The sequence below is a fragment of the Perca flavescens genome, chromosome 23 (assembly GCF_004354835.1).
Source record: "Perca flavescens isolate YP-PL-M2 chromosome 23, PFLA_1.0, whole genome shotgun sequence".
Classification (NCBI taxonomy): domain Eukaryota; kingdom Metazoa; phylum Chordata; class Actinopteri; order Perciformes; family Percidae; genus Perca; species Perca flavescens.
Window position 1 is genome coordinate 24,388,766 of NC_041353.1, and position 18,253 is coordinate 24,407,018.

At 43.2% G+C, this 18,253-nt stretch overlaps 1 protein-coding gene across 3 annotated transcripts in view; it reads left to right on the top strand.

The window, feature by feature from the left end:
- The window catches only part of dennd5b (DENN/MADD domain containing 5B), a 90,097-nt gene that overhangs the window by 40,724 nt on the left and 31,120 nt on the right, over positions 1 to 18,253 (top strand). For 2 of the 3 annotated variants that reach the window (XM_028570519.1, XM_028570518.1), the window contains 3 exons: positions 2,116 to 2,175; positions 9,279 to 9,388; positions 14,396 to 15,068. In XM_028570519.1, the coding sequence (XP_028426320.1) occupies positions 2,116 to 2,175; positions 9,279 to 9,388; positions 14,396 to 15,068 (843 nt within the window). The remainder of the gene's footprint in view (positions 1 to 2,115; positions 2,176 to 9,278; positions 9,389 to 14,395; positions 15,069 to 18,253) is intronic. The other variant, XM_028570520.1, reaches the window with a different exon arrangement.

Sequence of the window (18,253 nt, forward strand, 5' to 3'; positions counted from 1 at the left end):
CAGCGGAGCAGTTTCCCTCTCGTTATCCACCTCTCGTTTCACAGAATGACTGGCCAGGCGTTCAGTTCCCGTTCAGCTCAGAGTAAAGTAAATGGAAATCTATAGTCCAATTCACCTTTCGGCAAGAATTTCAGTGCTAATTACATAAAGTGCATAACGATTAGCACACAGTTAGTGTGTGTGTGTGTGTGTGTGTGTGTGTGTGTGTGTGTGTGTGTGTGTGCAAATCACATAAACGCACACTTAGCCAGAGTGTGCACTTCTAAATCTATATTAGGATTATTAGAATTTACCAGCTGCATAAACGTATTTATGTCCCTATAATGACCTTGAAATCCAAGCCTGTGTGTGTGTGCATACATACAGTAGTACACTAGCCATGTTTCTGTCAGTGTGCACATCATTTCACCATATATTACTTTTACAACATTGGAGACAATCTAGCTCAACATTTTGAAAGGAAATGTGGCAGAAAAATGCTGAGTTTTTGCGGCACGTTTTCTTAAAAAATGTATTGGAATATGCAGGATATTTATGCAATTTTATGCGCTGAAATTGTGGGAACTTGCAAAAACTGCGGTTTGATGAAAAAGAGAAAAAAAAAGTGATTTCCCCCAACACCCTGCTTTTCGATGACGTTCACGGCGCGCAATTACGTCACTTCATAACGTTCCCATGGCAACGGGAAAACGGCTGCTCTTGTGTGAAGTAAACGCAAAATTTTTCAACTTTCTGCTAAGATATATTATGGGACTTTTTTGCAACAAAAATGCGGGGATTATGAAATCATGCAAGCCCCGCATATTTTGTGAGGAAATCTGCAATTTATGCGGCAAAAGTGTGGCGTATTTGAAACAAATGCGGCCCCCGCATAAATTTGGACTTTGGCTGATTATGCATTGAATTATGCAATCGCATTACTGTATCACGTTTTTCTGGAGGGACTGAGTTATAGTTCTGTACAGATTAAAAGTGTATAGAAGGCCAACACTGCCAGGATTAGGGATTGATTTCCTTCTGTGCTGTATTTAAAACATTTTCTCAAACCCCCTGATGACACCGGAAGATCTCGTCTCTCCCGGGTCATACAGGGGGCACTAGTGAGGTTGTTGGTATACTACATTCCTAGGGAGTTTTGTGTGTAGTAGGGCGCTGATTAAGGCTTCTAATCCTTCGGCCTGGTGACTCCAGTCACAAGAGCAGATATTCTCTCACAGGGATTAGTCTGCTGTCTGTATACTTAACTGTTTGTATTCTGATGTAATCCGAACATTTACAGTAGACAGCGTAAACCTGTTTTCACTAAATATGTTGACAGTGTCTCGAAGGGGAATGCAACCAACTTTACACAGCAATGAAGCAGGAAGCAATACTCACCCTGTCACAACAGTTGTGTGATGTCTTCTGTGGCTCTGGAGGAGCTTTTGTCAAGTCTGAGAAAATAATCCGGGTGATGTCATGCTGATGTCATCAGGGTTATCTCGGCTGGGGCTCGGAGGACCACACATTTATATTAGAAAGCCTGTGTTAGAAACTCAGGAATTTGAGTTTGAAAGGACACTGCTTTGGGTCTGGAGTTTGACTAGAGAGCTAAATTGGACGTCCGTGGTTTCCCGCTCCTGGAAATGTTTGTTGCTGTGCAAATGCTGCTTGGTTTAACTCCAAATAGTTTACTGCTCACTAACCCTAAACCCCATGCTACCACTTCACTCACAGATCCATCATTCAAGGCACACGCTGACATGCATCTTGACATTTTCACTGAGTGCTGCACCTCTGAAATGGCACTTTTTACTCACTTAAAGACCAAATATTCATGAAAGAGTCTTATGAGGAGACCGAAAGGAATGTCACACTCGAACATACTAATGAAAATAATACTAAAAAGTAAACAGTGCTGTTTTAGATGCTAATACTTCCTTTCAAGCCCATGTGTGTTTGTTTATGTCTTAAAATTCCATGCCATGCTCTTGTGATATTGATAGTGTCTGTGTCATGTTCATGCTCCACTCATTCTTATGCATCATTAATCTGCTTTTCTGTTTGACATTGCGCTCTTTTTTTTCTTCTTTTTTTTTTTTGCTCCATGTTTGTCTGCATGTGGCTCGCCCGTAGCTTTGTACCAATGGCTAGAAGCAGACCGCCAAGGCAGGGATCCAGATACTGCAGCCACAGGTAAAACCCATCAACTGTTCCACATCTTCATAACACAGCACTACACCTCACGCTGTCTTCCTGCCGTGTTCTTTACATGGTGTCACCACACCCCAGCAGTGACTCTGTATAATCCAAATTACAGATACATTTAGGGGCCCTATTTTAACGATCTGAGCGCACGGTTTGAAGCGCCTGGCGCAGGTGCGTTTAGGGCGTGTCCAAATCCACTTTTTCTCGTTTGACGGCGGAAAAAAGGGTCTGTGCGCCGGGCGCCTGGTCCTAAAGGGTTGTACTTAGTGTCTTCGTTAATCAGAGGTGTGTTTTGGGCGTAACATGCAATCAACCAATCAGAGATCATCTCCCATTCCCTTTAAAAGCCAGGCGCGTTTGGACCTTGGAGCATTGCTGTTATGATGGAGGATTTGCACCCTAATATTTTTATTTGTAATCTTCTGCATGTGTGTGTGTGTGCTGCTGTGCATCCCTGTGTGACAAGCATAGTGTGCACGTGCGGTGCACGAGTCTAGGAGCATATAACTAATTTGCTGTTAAAATAACAAGGAAATACTGAGTTATTGACTTTAGACCAGGTTTTTGTTGGTCAATGGCGCGATCACTTCCCGCTGCCTCAAGATAGCAATACTCCCAGAATGAGCCTGAACACACCTCCCTGTAAGACTAGCACGCCCAGAATGCACCTGAACTCACCTCCCTGTAAGACTAGCACGCCCAGAATGCACCTGAACACACCTCCCTGTAAGACCAGCACGCCCAGAATGCACCTGAACACACCTCCCTGTAAGACTAGCACGCCCATGGGCGCAAAGATGGGTGCAGATGCATTTGCTATTTAAACGACGCGGGCGCTAGATGGGAAATTGACAACTGCGTCGGTCTTAAACTAGCAAAGAGACTTACGTCAGGCTTTGCGCTACGCGGGCCCCTGATCTTAAAGCTGCGACCCTAAGAGCACAGCGGCCCAAGATCTTTGTCTAGTCTGAAGTGTACCTGTTATCGGGGCTTTGATTTTGAGAAAGATTTAATTAAAACCCCATTTATATTCCCCAAAGAGAAACGACTCCAGTCTCACTTCTAGACCCCTGTCCATCCATCTGCTTCCACCACTTCCACCTGGATTACACCCTTCAATACATTTCATCCTCTTAGCTTCTCTCTCATGTTCTTACTTCGTTGTACAGTATTTGGGTCAACTTCCTCTGAGCTTGTTATCCAAATCAGTTTGTCTCGTCCTTCCCTGGTTTATCTTTACTCCTGTCATCCGAACCCTGATGAAAGAAATGTAGTCGTCCTGTTTCCCTGCCTCCAGGTTATTGTTTGGTTTTTATGTCTTTTCCCCCCTTGCAGACTGGATTTTGTGGGGTAATTAAACTTAGAAGATGGAGGGCTTAAACAAAGCAAGCCTCTCTCTTACCTCTTTTCTTCCCCTCTTCATCCTTTCCCTGTCACCTTCTGTTCGTCATGGTTAAGGGCCTCACAGGGCCTCGGTTGTCCTCCTTGTGCTTGCAGAGAAGACACAAAGCCCGAAGCCCTGGACTTCCTGTGGCACACAGACAACTAGTGAAATCATGATGTGTGTTTGAGTGTACAAGCCCCAGTTCCAATGAAGTTGGGACGTTGTGCAAAGTCCAGTTCAGACCAAAGATTCACGTGAGAGGAAACCGTTTTAGAGCGTTGCAGGGAAAAGACAGGCCCGTCTCAAACCAGCTGATGGTGTCGCTGCGACTCAGCTGGTCGAGTCTCCAGAGGCTGGTTTAATGGCAGTTACACACCAACCAGACAGCCAACCGCTGGCAGAAAAGCCAGTCGGACTGATCAGTCTCCCGGAGTTGGTCCAAAAAGTGCCTCAGAACACACCAAAGAGACGAGGCGTAATACGTCTCCATAACAGCAGGCGGCGCTAATCTGTATTGTTGCTCAAAAAAAATGAAAACCGGCAGCTGATTGGACGAACGCGTCCCGTGGGTTTATTTTTTCCGGAAATACAAAGCCAGACTGTCATGGCGGCTTGTTCAGAATACAATCTCATATTGTACTAAAATAGTTCACTGAAACCTGTTTCTGAAAACATTTTAAGCGAGAAATACTCTTCATTTCAGCTCAACAAAGGTCAGTTTAAAAGATTTTCATCAGATTTTGAGAGACTAGACTAGTCACCTCATTCCGCTCCCCGTTTCCGGGTGAGTCCCGACTGCCCTGCTGCCGACTGAACAAGTCAGGTCGGCCAAAATGAACGCCGACAGCCCCCCAGACTGACGACGGCACGGGATACACCGATGAGACTCGAGTCACTGACCTCGCCAGACTGTCCCACGGCCGATTATCGGGTTGGTTTGTTAGCGCCTTTTAGAACGTAAGAGACGGTCACCTGTTTCAACAGCCAATAGAGAAGTCAGCTGGTAAAATCAGCTATTAACTATACAAAAAAATGGTCCATAATCCATTTTATTTTGATGTTACAAACAGCTGGTCGAAATGTCAGAGTTTTAGACGGAGCCTCAATGACCGCCCGAAAGCACGCTAACGCTATATGGTCAAGAGAGATAGAGAGCGACTGAAGAGAGGGAGCACCCAGCGGCGTTACAACAAAGCAGTGAGTCAGAGAAATAAAATGTGTTTTCGCTGATTCATCACTAGAAATGTAACTGTAGCAAGCATCTCACTATCACTAACGTTATCATATTTAGACGAAACAAACGATATGTCAAGCTACAAAAAAGCCTAAAAGTCGGAAGTTAGGACGGAAGTACAAAGAGGCGTTGTCATGGAGATGATACACCGCCTCGTCTCGCCGCGTTGGCGTGAACTGGCAGGTTTCAGAACGCTGCAGACCGGCTCGTTGCAAGAACTTGCAAGTTTCATCTCGTCTCGTTCCGGATCTGTGGTCTGAACTGGGCTTAAAACGCAAATAAAAACAGAATATATCGATTTGCAAATCCTTTTCAACCTCTATTCAACTGAATACACTACAAATACAAGATATTAAATGTTCAAACTGATAAACTTTCCTTCAAATATAGAGAGCGAGAACACGCAGCAAAGGGCCACAGGTTGGATTCGAACCGGGGTTGAATTAGTTAACAACTTGAGGCCATTATGCTGTATTATGTGTAGATGCTTAAACAAATCAGACATTGCCTTATAAGGTGATGTAAATGTCATCTTTCCTTCCCATGCAGTAGTCCACTCGGGACTGTGAAGCATTGTTTTGCTTTGTTTTATTCTCCAAGCCTTCTTAAATGTCAGCTGGCCTTTTCATTATTCATCTGGTGTTGCCTCTCAACCTCTCTCTCTCTCTCTCTCTCTCTCTCTCTCTCTCTCTCTCTCTCTCTCTCTCTCTCTCTCTCTCTCTCTCTCTCTCTCTCTCTGAAATATATAGGACTGAAGGATACACACAATGTAGTTTTAGTGAGAAACATTGAATTTAAACAAAAATGTGTTTAAGAAAGCTCCACATGGCACCTTTTTTTTGACTTTCTATATGTTTCTCATTCTCATGAAATCCCAAGGGCAGAGCCAAACCAAGACCAAGTATTATGTGTAGGGCTGGGTACTGAATTTGATACTTTTTAGGCACAGAATTGCCTCCTTAATATCGAGTATTGAAAAATACCTCGTCATTCAATACCAAATTTCAGTACCTAAGTAGTAAATCTCATTGGTGTCGGTGAGCCAATAAGCACGCAGCATGCTCCTACCAAGATCTAATAATGCTAAGCTACCGTCTATGAAACCCAACGCTGGCTGCAGGTGTTTGGCAATAAAAGCCTCCCAGAGAAGGGGAGGATTATTTTCTGTCAGCTTCCTTTCATTAGCGCTGCAATGATTGGCCGATTAATCTAGTAGATTGACAGAAAATCAAGTTGTTTGTTCAAATTGTTTGTTAATCCAGTAATCATTCAAATGGTGTTCAGATCGCAGATTAATAGATGGTTAAAAAAAATGTGTTTGTTTTGGAGAGGACGAGACCTCTGCAGATATGTCGGCTTCTGGTACAAACCTCCTGAACAATGAACACTCAAGTAATCCTAACGGGGGAAAGCTGATTGCAATGACGGCAGTAGTGGTGAAGAGAGTATTGAGCCTGGTGAGATAAATAATCTGACTACTATTTACAGTAATTGTAGTGAGTCATCAGGCCCTATTTAAACGATCTAAGCGCACGGCGTGTAAGAATCCACTTTTGCTAGTTAAACGGCAGAGAGAAGGGTCCGGGCGCATGCTTCTAAAGGGTTGTACTTAGTGTCTTCATTAATCAGAGGTGTGTTTTGGGTGTAACCTGCAATCAACCAATCAGAGATCATCTCCCATTCCCTTTAAAAGCCACGCGTGTTTGGACCTCGGAGCATTGCTGTTATGATGGAGGATTTACTGAGCAGTTTTATTTAAACGACGTGGGCGCTGGACGGGAAACTGACAACTGCGTCTTAAACTAGCAAAGACACTTGTGTCTGGCTTTGGCTTTGCGCCGGGTGTAAGATAGGGCCCCATCGCGTTAGCCATATCCTCACACGAAAGCCATATATTGATGCGGTGTATGGCCCACCGTGGAATGATCAACGATTAAACGTTCCAAGCGATCAGTCTGCCCCAAATCCTTTATCCTGCACTCATCTTCAGTAACCTTCTAACCTCGCTCCAATCATAATTGGGCGCAAACTATCTACAGATAATACACTGCTCTGAGTTACAGAGCCCATTCAATTATCTGAAATCAATGTAGCTTTGTCCCCATCTTGTCGCAGGGCTGTTGGTCACTGAAAGGAAATGAAATGGTGTGTGAATTAGTGGCGACATTTAATAGCCCAGAGAGAGTCATCACAGAGCTGCAGATTTGACCCCAGTATCGGAGCACCATCAGCACTTCACCAGCAAAAAAGCATTTACCCTGTTGAAGTGCCCCTGAGCAAGAGTCTTAATGAACTTAGTAATTGTCCCACTGGGGATAAATAAATGTATTGGATTGCATTGATTCAGAATCACTTAGCTGAACACTAGTCTGTAGTTGACTGTCAAAGGGGAATTTCACCATGGATAAGTGAATTACATTATTTGTGTTACAATTTTAAAAGGTTTAAAGCCAGAAAGATCTACTTTCAACTCATTAAATAGTTTATGTGTAATCTGTTGATAAGATGTTTAGGATGGATGTTTCCTGTTAAATTAAAGCTAGAAAGTCAATGCAGCGTCCATCAAGGCATTAATGAATAGCAGATAGCCTTCATCAGAAGACCAAGAGCTTTTTCTTCTATAAATCTACGATGAAAGACTAGAACACTTCAGGAGCAGAAGCACAAACAGTCAAATGAGTTCCATCTCCAGAAATTCTGAAATAACAAAACATAACAGCCACATTTCAGAATTAATTCTGAAAACTTAATAGAATTTTCCTGGGAACGCCTTTGTCATTTTGAAACTAGTAGAAAATACAGTGTTCAATTGGTACACTTCTAAAATACTATTCCAAAGTAATTTCTAGCCTTAGCCAGTCTTAATGGAGTTACCGAAACATGAAAAATGTGAAAAAAGCAAGAATACAATTTTCCAATAATAGATGAAAATAAATGGATATTTACTTGAGGTTGAATGAGCTTTTCTGTCAAGGAAATATCTTTTCTTCAGGACAATAACAGACCTGTAAAATAAAGAAAAGAAATGTTTTTCTTTGTGCTACTCTTTGTGTTTCTGTTTTACATTTAAAGCATTTTGCTGGTGCTGTGATTCAGAACGATTTTAGAATAAGCCCAGTGGCACAATACGTCTCTATTCTCAATCGCCAAGAGCAGTGGTGCATACACAGAAAACAACCGAGAAAAGAAATACATGTAGTGAGATAGCAGATAATATAAGCAGTTGTGATGGACAGCTGTTGTGTCCTGAGCAGCTGTCCTGCATTAGACACAGTTTGTCTCTGCTATGTGCTGTGACAACTGGCTGTCTATCTCACACACACACACACACACACACACACTCACACACTCAAATCAGATTTTTTGATTGTTAAAATAAAACCACTGCATATGAGTGATTGAGAAGCTCTGATCTATCCAAATGGCAATATAGAAGTGCTGGGAACTAAACACCTCACATCAGCCAAATACTATAGCTCAGTGTAATTACACTCAAATGTAATAGATGTAGCTCTATATTCAATTTTATTTATAGTAACGAATCATAGTCACTTTACAGATCGAGTAGGTCTAGACCACACTCTATAATTTACAGAGACCCAACAATTCCAGTGATTCCCTCAAGAGCAAGCATTTAGTGGTGAGGAAAAACGTCCTTTTAGGGAGAAACCTGGGACAAACCCAGGCTCTTGGTAGGGGGTGTCTGACGGTGCCGGTAGGGGGTGTGATGAACAGTGGCAATAATAGTCACAATAAAGATAATGGAACTACGACTAGAAATAGTAGTAGTAGTAGTTCATGGCGTAGCAGGGCACTGCAGGACGTAGCAGGGCATAGCACGGCACTGCAAATGTCCTAGCTCCACCATCCATCTGATATCTATCTGATCCAGGCATTCGAGATGACAGGTTTAATTGTTGTTGCCATTCAAAGTAGACTTTACAGAAGATGTTAAACTTTAGAGAAGGTGATCATTATGTGTAGTTCCCTGATTGTATTGGAGACTGACACAAGTGAGGGAAGGACTGAAACAGACACACGCAATGTCCGGCTTATTAGAGTTGTGTGGTAGTGTGTGTGTCCATTTAGGTGCGTGTTGATATGGGGGATGGGCAGGGGAGGGGTCCAGCTGCTGACAGAGAGCAATCTCATACATGCAGTCAGTGGCTGTCAGTGAGTGCATCACGCCAGTGCTGCTTTTTCTGTCCCTGTAGAGACTACTGAGCCACTGCTCCTGATTCTGCACAGCTTCATTTTTCTTAACCATCTCACACTTCCTCCCATCATTTGAACCAGAAACAGTCAACTATATAACATTCAGAAACATACATACACTTTTGTCAAATGGAAATATGACGCTTCATGTAACTATAATAAAGACCTGTTTATATTTGAGATTGTTAAACTTGTCATGCCAACTTTTGCGTTACCGCTGCATCATTGCCTTTGTCCCCGTCTTCTCCTTTTTTCCAGGCGAAAACTTTGAGCAGAGCCCCCTGAAGAGGACGTTCAAGTCCAAAGTTTTGGCCCGCTACCCTCAGAACGTGGAGTGGAATCCCTTCGATCAGGATGCTGTCAACATGGTAGGTTGATCGTATCATTTATATGGGAAACAAATATGTAGATAAGTGAGGGTGAACTGTAGCGATACCAACAATACATCCAGCAGGGCAGGAAGAACCACACATTATGAGCATAGAGGCCCTTGATTAAGACACACAGTGCCGTCTCAAGGGATCCTGTGTAACGGAGCTGTCATAAATCCCCCTCCCAGAGAGCTTTGCACGGAGCGCCGCATTGAATACATCTTCCTGTTTCAGTGGTCTCAATCTAGATGTTTGGTGTTGAGGAGTAAAGGCAATTTTATTTTTTATTTTTGGGCCTTTCTGCCTTTTATTAGAGAGGAAAGCTGAGATATGAAAGGGGAGAGAGAGGGGGAAGACATGCCGGAAAACCATCACAAGTCGGATTCAAACCCTGGACCTTCTGCGTTGAGGAATAAACCTCTACATGTGCATCCGCTCTACCAACTGAGCTAATCGGCCACAAAATCACACTCACAACTCAAGTCAGAATACACAAACACTGTTCACATACTGCAGGAATCAGAGGAATTCCTATTTTCAGAAAGCAGGAAACATCATATATCTGTTTAATATATTTAAAAAAGAACTTCAGGTCTTGCCTCGTCACTTTTTTTTTTCTTCAGTATCCTCATAATCCAGCCGATAGTTGCCTGTACATCAGTGGTTACAGTGCTGATGGCTAATAAGGCACAACTTTTTAGAGTTGCCATTTCGCTCACCTGGTGGAGCGTGCGCCCCATGTACCGGGGCTCAGTCCTTACCGCAGCAGCCCAGGGTTCGAGTCCAACCTGTGGCCCTTTGCTGCATGCCTTCCCCCTCTCTCTCTCTCTCTCTCTCTCTCCCCACTTTCCTGTCTACAACTGTCCTGTTCAGTAAAGGCACCAAAATGCCCAAAATAAATATCAAAAAAAGCGAAAGAGACATATGATGGACTGAAAAATGACATTGAGAGAAATTAACAAAACCCTATAAGGTGTTCACATTGAGTCAATGGCCTTGGAAGTAATTCACATTTATATTAAAGCAACAAAATCAATCAATCTGGAGCTTTTTTCTTCTTCACCGTATCACACCCGGAAGAGACGACTGTGATGATGGGGATGATGTTTAGAAAGAAATAGCAAACGGGAAGTCTTGACAAGATAGTGACACTCTTAGGAAAGCTCTAATGAGATACCCTAAAGTATGGCAATTTTTAGTCCTTCTATTTCACAAAACCAGACATTGAGAGTTATTGAAAAGTCCTTAAATTTGTTTTTGAAAAAACAGCGGAATGTGCTAAACTGTCAGTATGGTGACCTTGACAGGAAGAACAAGAGGTGTGTGTGTGTGTGTGTGTGTGTGTGTGTGTGTGTGTGTGTGTGTGTGTGTGTGTGTGTGTGTGTGTGTGTGTGTGTGTGTGTGTGTGTGTGTGTGTGTGTGTGTGTGTGTGTGTGGTTGTTTGGCTCTCGGTGTCTCTCTCTTGTGGTCCCCGCCTATTTTTCCACCTGCCCTGGCGTCAGCGCTGCTGAATAATTCAGCCGCGGTTCTCGCCTTACGTCGGCATGGAAACGGGCCATTATGCAGCGCTGCAGGGCCTGACACCCGACACCCGGGTGATTGGGAGCTCTCGAGGACAACGGCCGAGAGACATTGTGCATCCTTTCTCTCCCTCTTTCTTAGTCTTGTGAGCAACACAGCCCTTGTTTTCCCCATCTTCCTCCTCCTCCATACCTCCCATCACCCCCCTCATCCCATCATCCTTTCCTCTCGAATGTTCTGGTCCCACATCCTCCTCCTCCTCTTCCTCCTGCTGCGAGGTGTGAGATGAGGAGGATGAGGGGTGTAATCGCACTTCTTTGTGCCTGCAGCCCATCGTTAAAGCCCCAGTGATTGTTTTCAAACTCCAACACACACACACACACACACACACACACACACACACACACACACACACACACACACACACACACACACTGTACATCTACAGTACACTGAGAATTCCCTCTCGTTGTTTCTGTCAAGGTCACCATACTGACAGTTTAGCACATTCAGCAGTGTCCTCAAACAATCACACTACTGGGGTGGCAGTAGCTCAGTCAGGACCAAAGTGGACTGGTAGCTGGAGAGGTGCCAGTTCCCCTCCTGGGCACTGCCAAGGTGCTCTTGAGCAAGGCACCAAACCCCCAACTGCTCGGAGCGCCTTTCCATGGGCAGCCCCCCTCACTCTGACATCTCTCCATTAGTGCAGGTAGAGGTACTGAGCATGTGTGTGTAATTCAGGCCTGTGTGTAATGTGTGTAATAACAACAACCGTAAACGGAAACGTAATTTCCCCTTGCGGGATTAATAAAGTATAAAAAAATAAATCACTGTATTGTGCTGGCGCACTGTAATTGAGGCCTTCTCTTTAATCAACAAATAATACGTGTGTAATAAATATTGTAAAGCTAATTCATCTAGTGACAAATGTACAGTATACCCTATATAAATAATATAAATCCTGCCTCGTTTAGACTTTTTGATCAGTATCAAACATAATCCATATGATTGTTGTCTGTAGTTCCAGAGTCACAGCTAACAGGGCTGCATGCTGCATGACTTTCCATGGTGAAGATTTGTGAAGATGTAAACAAATACTATGATATTCAGACATTTGGGTTGGTGTATCCTCTAACATAAAGCTGATTTTACACAGGTTTAGGGCGACAGACTGTTTGTGTGTGTGTGTGTGTGTGTGTGTGTGTGTGTGTGTGTGTGTGTGTGTGCGTGCACATGTGTATACATAATGCCAGTTCAGTCCTCTGTGCCTCTCTAATTGGACCATGTCTGGCTCTGCCTGAATAATTATTATTAATGGAGACTGACTGAAGTCACCGCTCCCTGCCTCATAAATATCTCAGGCGTTAGACAGTTTATTTATTTGATTTTATAGAACCCTACCTACCTACCTACCTACCCACCTACCCACCTACCTTCCTTCCTACCTACCCACCCGACTGGCCCCCACTCGTTCTGCAGGCAACCACTCGATACTTATTTGACACAAAGCTTTTGCAAATTTCATCGCCGTCTTGTGAGACATTTGGAGCATGTTTCTCACTGGACCGTTTGATTTAATTACCTTCCTCGACTCGGCAGAGGCGAGGGGTTGAAATGTTTTCTAGACGACAAAGGAAATGAACAAATGTGGTCAGGATGATGACTAATGGCTGACACAGGCCAGGAGAGATGATCTGTCTGTACTGATCAGTAAGACGCGTGACTCATGCATAATCCAGTCAGGTTTGTGTGTGTGTGTGTGTGTGTGTGTGTGTGTGTGTGTGTGTGTGTGTGTGTGTGTGTGTGTGTGTGTGTGTGTGTGTGTGTGTGTGTGTGTGTGTGTGTGTGTGTGTGTGTGTGTGTGTGTGTGTGTCATTTGTTGCCTGTAAAAACAAAATGTTCATAAATGGGAAAAAAAAAAGCATAAGAACTTTGATTATTTTAAATGTACGAGTTAGTTTGTGTATGCAGCCTCTAGAGCTCATATATATGCATGTGCGTTTGCAGAGCAGTGAGCACAAATGCATTTGAATTGTATTAACGTGTGTTGGCACAGAGCAGCTCTGGTCTCCAGTCCGTTCCTGTTCAGCTCTCAGCAGCCAAATAAACATAATGAGCCTAATAAGTCAGATTTATTGCAGACTGCTACTGCATTAATATAACAGTTTATGTGGATTTTGCTCCCAGTTTGGCTATGCTATCAGTTATAGCATCATTTTAATTTATGAAGAATGGTTTAAAAAATACAGTATAATGGGTTACACTTTCCTTGAAGGTATCTACATAAGAGTGACATGACACTGTCATGAACGTATCATAAACATTTTAAACAAGTCATAAAGGTTTATGACATAACGCTTCTGTCAGTAAGTGTCATTTGGTTTTTGTTATGGTTTAGGGTTAGGGTTAGAGTTCATGTGTCATGTGTTCATGACAGTGTCATGTCACTCTTATGTAGATACCTTCAAGTAAAGTGTTATCATATATTGTCAAGTTAAAAATCACAATATTCTACCATAAAGTCCTGGTATTTGTGTTTGTTTGTTGTTTATTTTACTTTAATCTGTGGACAAAATATCATAGATTTTTTTTTAAACTAAATAAAAAATGGCGATTGTCTTACAGTGGTAAGTCCACATCTGGATCATCATAAAAATACACTGATCCTGCTGTCTGTCAAATGTCCACTCAATACGTTTAGATACAACATGTGCTGCCAAAAACAGAAAGCAAGAAAGGGACTTCTTCACTTTTAAATCATTATCTTTCTCACCTTGTATTACAATATTATTTTTTTTTGTAGTTTAAAGCCAGTGTGTGTAAAATTTCTAAATGTCCAGCTATGATGGGACCAGAAAAGACAGCCGTGCATCGGTAGACAGCCACGCATGCCACTACCCACCCCACACATCTTACCTGGTGACACTGAAGAAGAGTGAACATACACAACACCAATTTTCTAGTCTGGCTATCAGCAGACCAAGCTCAGTCTTTGAGGATTAAGCATTAGTCTGGGGAGTCTGCTCTGTATTTTCTACCGCACAAGAGGCATAGTTCAAATGACTCTGTACGCTATTGGATAGTCCTTCAACCAATCAGAGCAACGATCCGGTTGACGTACTTACCAAAGCAGGTCTTCTTCTTTTGTAGGAATTGTAAAGAAGCTGCTTGCCGTCGCTCGCTTCTCTATCGTCATCGCGTTAAACCCGCCAATAGCGCGGCAGGTGGATAAGCCAGTTTGTGATTGGTCCCCGCAGATTTGTAACGGAAGCAGGATAGATAAACGTACAGGTCTCCAGCCTGAGCTGCAGGGAGAAATCAAATCACCAGCAGATTGGACAGTCTACCAATTTTCACCAGTGTTCCATAAGCTAAAACTAAAAAACCCATAAAAATAAAAAACTAGAATTGAGAATAGTGTGTGTTCAATGTGTTGATGTGGTGATTGACTCCTGTTTCCCCCCCTCCCTCCTCTCCCTGCAGCTGTGTATGCCTAAAGGCCTGTCGTTCAGGACCCAGGCGGACCAGCGTGAGCCACAGTTCCACTCCTTCATCATCACGAGGGAAGATGGCTCTCGGACCTACGGCTTCGTTCACACCTTCTACGAGGAGGTGACCAGCCCACAGATCTGCTCTGCCATGCACACCCTCTACCAGATGCACAACGCGGAGAGCACCCCTTCATCCTCCTCCTCCTCCTCCTCCAGCATGGACTCCCTCGCCAGCAGTTTAGACGAGGCCGACTCCCCCGCCGCCTCAGCCTCCTCCTCTCGCCGGGCGGGTGGCTACGACTCGTCGCGGGACACCCTCTACGTGTCCAAGGCCTTGTGTCTGATCGCGCCCATGCCTTTCATGCATGCCTGCCGGCGCTTCCTGTCTCAGCTGCACAGGGCCGTCACCGCAGACACCGCCCCCCCGCTGCCGCTGGAGAGCTACGTTCACAACATCCTGTACGAGGTGCCGCTGCCTGCTCCGGGACGCTCGCTCAAGTTCCATGGCGTGTACGAGCCCATCGTGTGCCAGAGGCCCGGGCTGGCGGAGCTGCAGCTGGCCGACTTCCCGCTCGCAGAGGCCTTCACTCTGCTCGGAGCGGAGAACCTGGTCCAGGTGTTCACCTGCACCCTGCTGGAGATGCAGATCCTTCTCTACTCACACGGTAGGGGCACTTAGTAAATCAGACTCTTTCTTAGCATCGTCAAACATTCTTGTACACCCACAGACACACACATCTGACTCATCCAGGGTTCTTCATTATGCACTAACAGGCAAGGTCTAAGGATGTCTAAAAATACCGGATAAAATCAGAATTTCAAATTTATAAATATATCAAGAACATAATAGCATATCCTGAATTTGCCATTTGATGTACTGTAACTACAGCCGTGGCACAATGGCAACTTGGATTTGAACTTTCTCTTTTTTGATCCAGACCAAGGACAAAAAAAATAACGCAGTGTTGCCTTTTAGTTGTCATCCATTTCATGTTCACACCCACTTGGAACAAATAACTTATAACTTATAACAAGCGACTTAAGTCAAGCAGTGTAAACATTGAGTCGTGCACACCGACAGCAAGGTGTACTTACGGAACCTTATTTGTATATTTATCAAAGGACTAATGACGAAATAAATGAGGATTAATAGTCCAGACTGGAGCTCGTGTAATTAATGACAGAGAGATAGAAACAACAGGAAAAAGAGGCACCTTGTACAATAATGTTGCTGCTGCCTCTACATTTTGCTTATTTTTTTTTTTTTACATGAAGAATGTGTTCTTCACACTTACATTGTTTAATAAGGAGATCTTGACAGTTCACCAAATCAGCAGATTAATTCAATTGACATAATGTTGGAATAAGATCAGCAGGCAGGCTGTTCGGGATCAGTAGAGTCCAAAAACTCAGGCTCCCTCAGACCACAGGGGGATCTGCTGAAGAGGAAAGTTGCAACAAAAACATATGATTAAGACAAGAGATTTTTTGTCATTGACGCATTAATGCACTCCTTCATAGTCTCATTTTTCATTGCATCTACTGTAATATGTGAGCAGGAGCGGGTGGCTGTTTTGACTTTTTCAGTGAAAACATTTAGTTGAAACATAGAGGCAGACTGTGAGACAAGAACAACTTCTGTTAAAACTTGGCGGCTCAGAGACAAAGCAAAATGGTCTCAAATAATCTTCAGCTCCACGCGAGGCTAACTGAGATGCCCAGTGATCAGATTTTCCTCCTTCTAGGTTTCCCTTCATCCATTATTCACAACTGCAGCGCAGCAACTGTTGTAGGACCTCAGATAACGAGCAGCTAGTTTGGACTATTCTGTGGAGTGAGATCAACTTTTGTCCTACATTTTTCTGTCCTCCTCCTTTCTCAGTTTCACTCCTCCAGTCTGCAGCGCTCTGCAACACTTTCTCTGTCTGTAGGTCTTCTGTGCAGGATGAGTCATGCAAGTGGAAAAAGGTCGGCAGGCACACCAAATCCAAAACCACAAAATAAAACCATGTCTCTACAGTACTCTGCAGCATGCACGTAGAAGGACGCGTTCCTGTGGTGCAGACCAATTACAAGAGAGAGAACAAGTGAAATCACTCAAGGGTGAACTAAATTGCATGAAAAAGCATCGGCCTGAATCGGCAAGTGCAGCTGTAAAACAGTCTAAACTGTGTCTTTTAAATGAGTACGTTCATTCTGTTTGTCCATATGGGATTTTTATGCAGAATGTCGGAATGGGCATTGTCACCCTGATAACCTGAGTTGTAAAATCCTTAGTCATTGCATTATAAACTGCTGTGTAGACTTTTGCCATCTGAGTAGGATTCAAACTCATGGATCTGGGAGACTGTCAAATGGCTGCTATGACAAGCAAGGCTAGGGTCAGGTGAACTACTGCGTGCCGTGTGCATTTTTACTAACTAAGTTGTGAATTTAAAGGAGAAATCCGGCGCAAAATGAACCTAGGGGTTAATAACACGTGGGTACCGAGTCGACTGTTCTCTGGGATATGTTTTCATTCATAATCGAATGCTAATCGATGTTTTAGTGGAAAACGATAATTAGCTTATAACGCTAGTCGTCTGGGCATGCTAAAGTAAAAATAAATCTGCTATTTCTACACCACTAACAAGGCTTAAAATAGCACCACACTTCCACGGTAGCATAATGAGGGTCCCAGCATGTAAACCGAAGCATTGAAAACTTTGTAAGCGTACAGACAGTTTATTAAAAAGATAGATTATAAAGACAGTCGCATTCACGTATACAGGCTGGCGCCATCTTGGGAAAACAGTCCTAACCACATGAACAACGTGATTGAGCTATTACTGGTTGCACACCATTCTATCTTTTTAATAAACTGTAGACTTAAAAGTTCTCAATGCTTCGGTTTACATGTAGGGACCCTCATTATGCTACTGTGGAAGTGTGGTGCTATTTTGAGCCTTGTTAGTGGTATAGAAATAGTGATTTATTTTTACTTTAACCTCTGCTCCGACGACTAGCTTTATAAGCTAATTAGCGCTTTGCACTAAAACTGGTCACATTCGATTAGCGTGAAAACATAACGGTCGACTCGGTACACGTGTGTTATTAACCCCTAGGTTCATTTTGCGCTGGATTTCTCCTTTTTAAGGATGGTATTTTATGAGTTCTTATGAAAGAAAAAGTTGAATAGGAGCTCATTAGTAAAAATGACGCTTGTATTATTTTTACTACAGTAGCATTCATCCGTTCTATATACAGATATTCTGAACAGAACTGCTGGGAAACAGACCCACACATTCAAGAACTTAAGAGGGAATTCTTGTGATAACAGAACTGTAATACAGCAATTGGAACGTTATATTAAAGGATCCTTAAATGTGTTTTATTTAAGCTTATAAACTAAGTAATGCTCATAAGAATTCTTTGTTAATCGGAGTGGGCCTTCAAACTATTTTTTATTTTTTTATTTTAATCTACTACTTAAGATAGATCCATCTTTTCCCCAAGAGTTCAGTAGTGTTGTCATGTTCTTTGTCGATCAACTCATCCACCCTAATGGAGCAATTCAATTTTATTTATAGTAGCAGTGTATAGCAGACGTTATCTCAGGACGAGTTCTGTACACTGTAGGTCTAAACCACACTCTCTTGTGTCTTCAGTCTTCCCACTCTATTGTGAGATGGTGTTTCTGCAACCACAGCTTGTAATAACACCAAATGGGTTAAGTATTAGACGGTCGTAATCTGATTGGTTGACCGTATTGCTCTGAACTGTACTGCAGCACAGAGGGAGTGATTTTGGGCTAACCGTAGGCTGCAGACAGGTTGTGTGTGGACTAGTGGGATATACTGTACTACTGTTA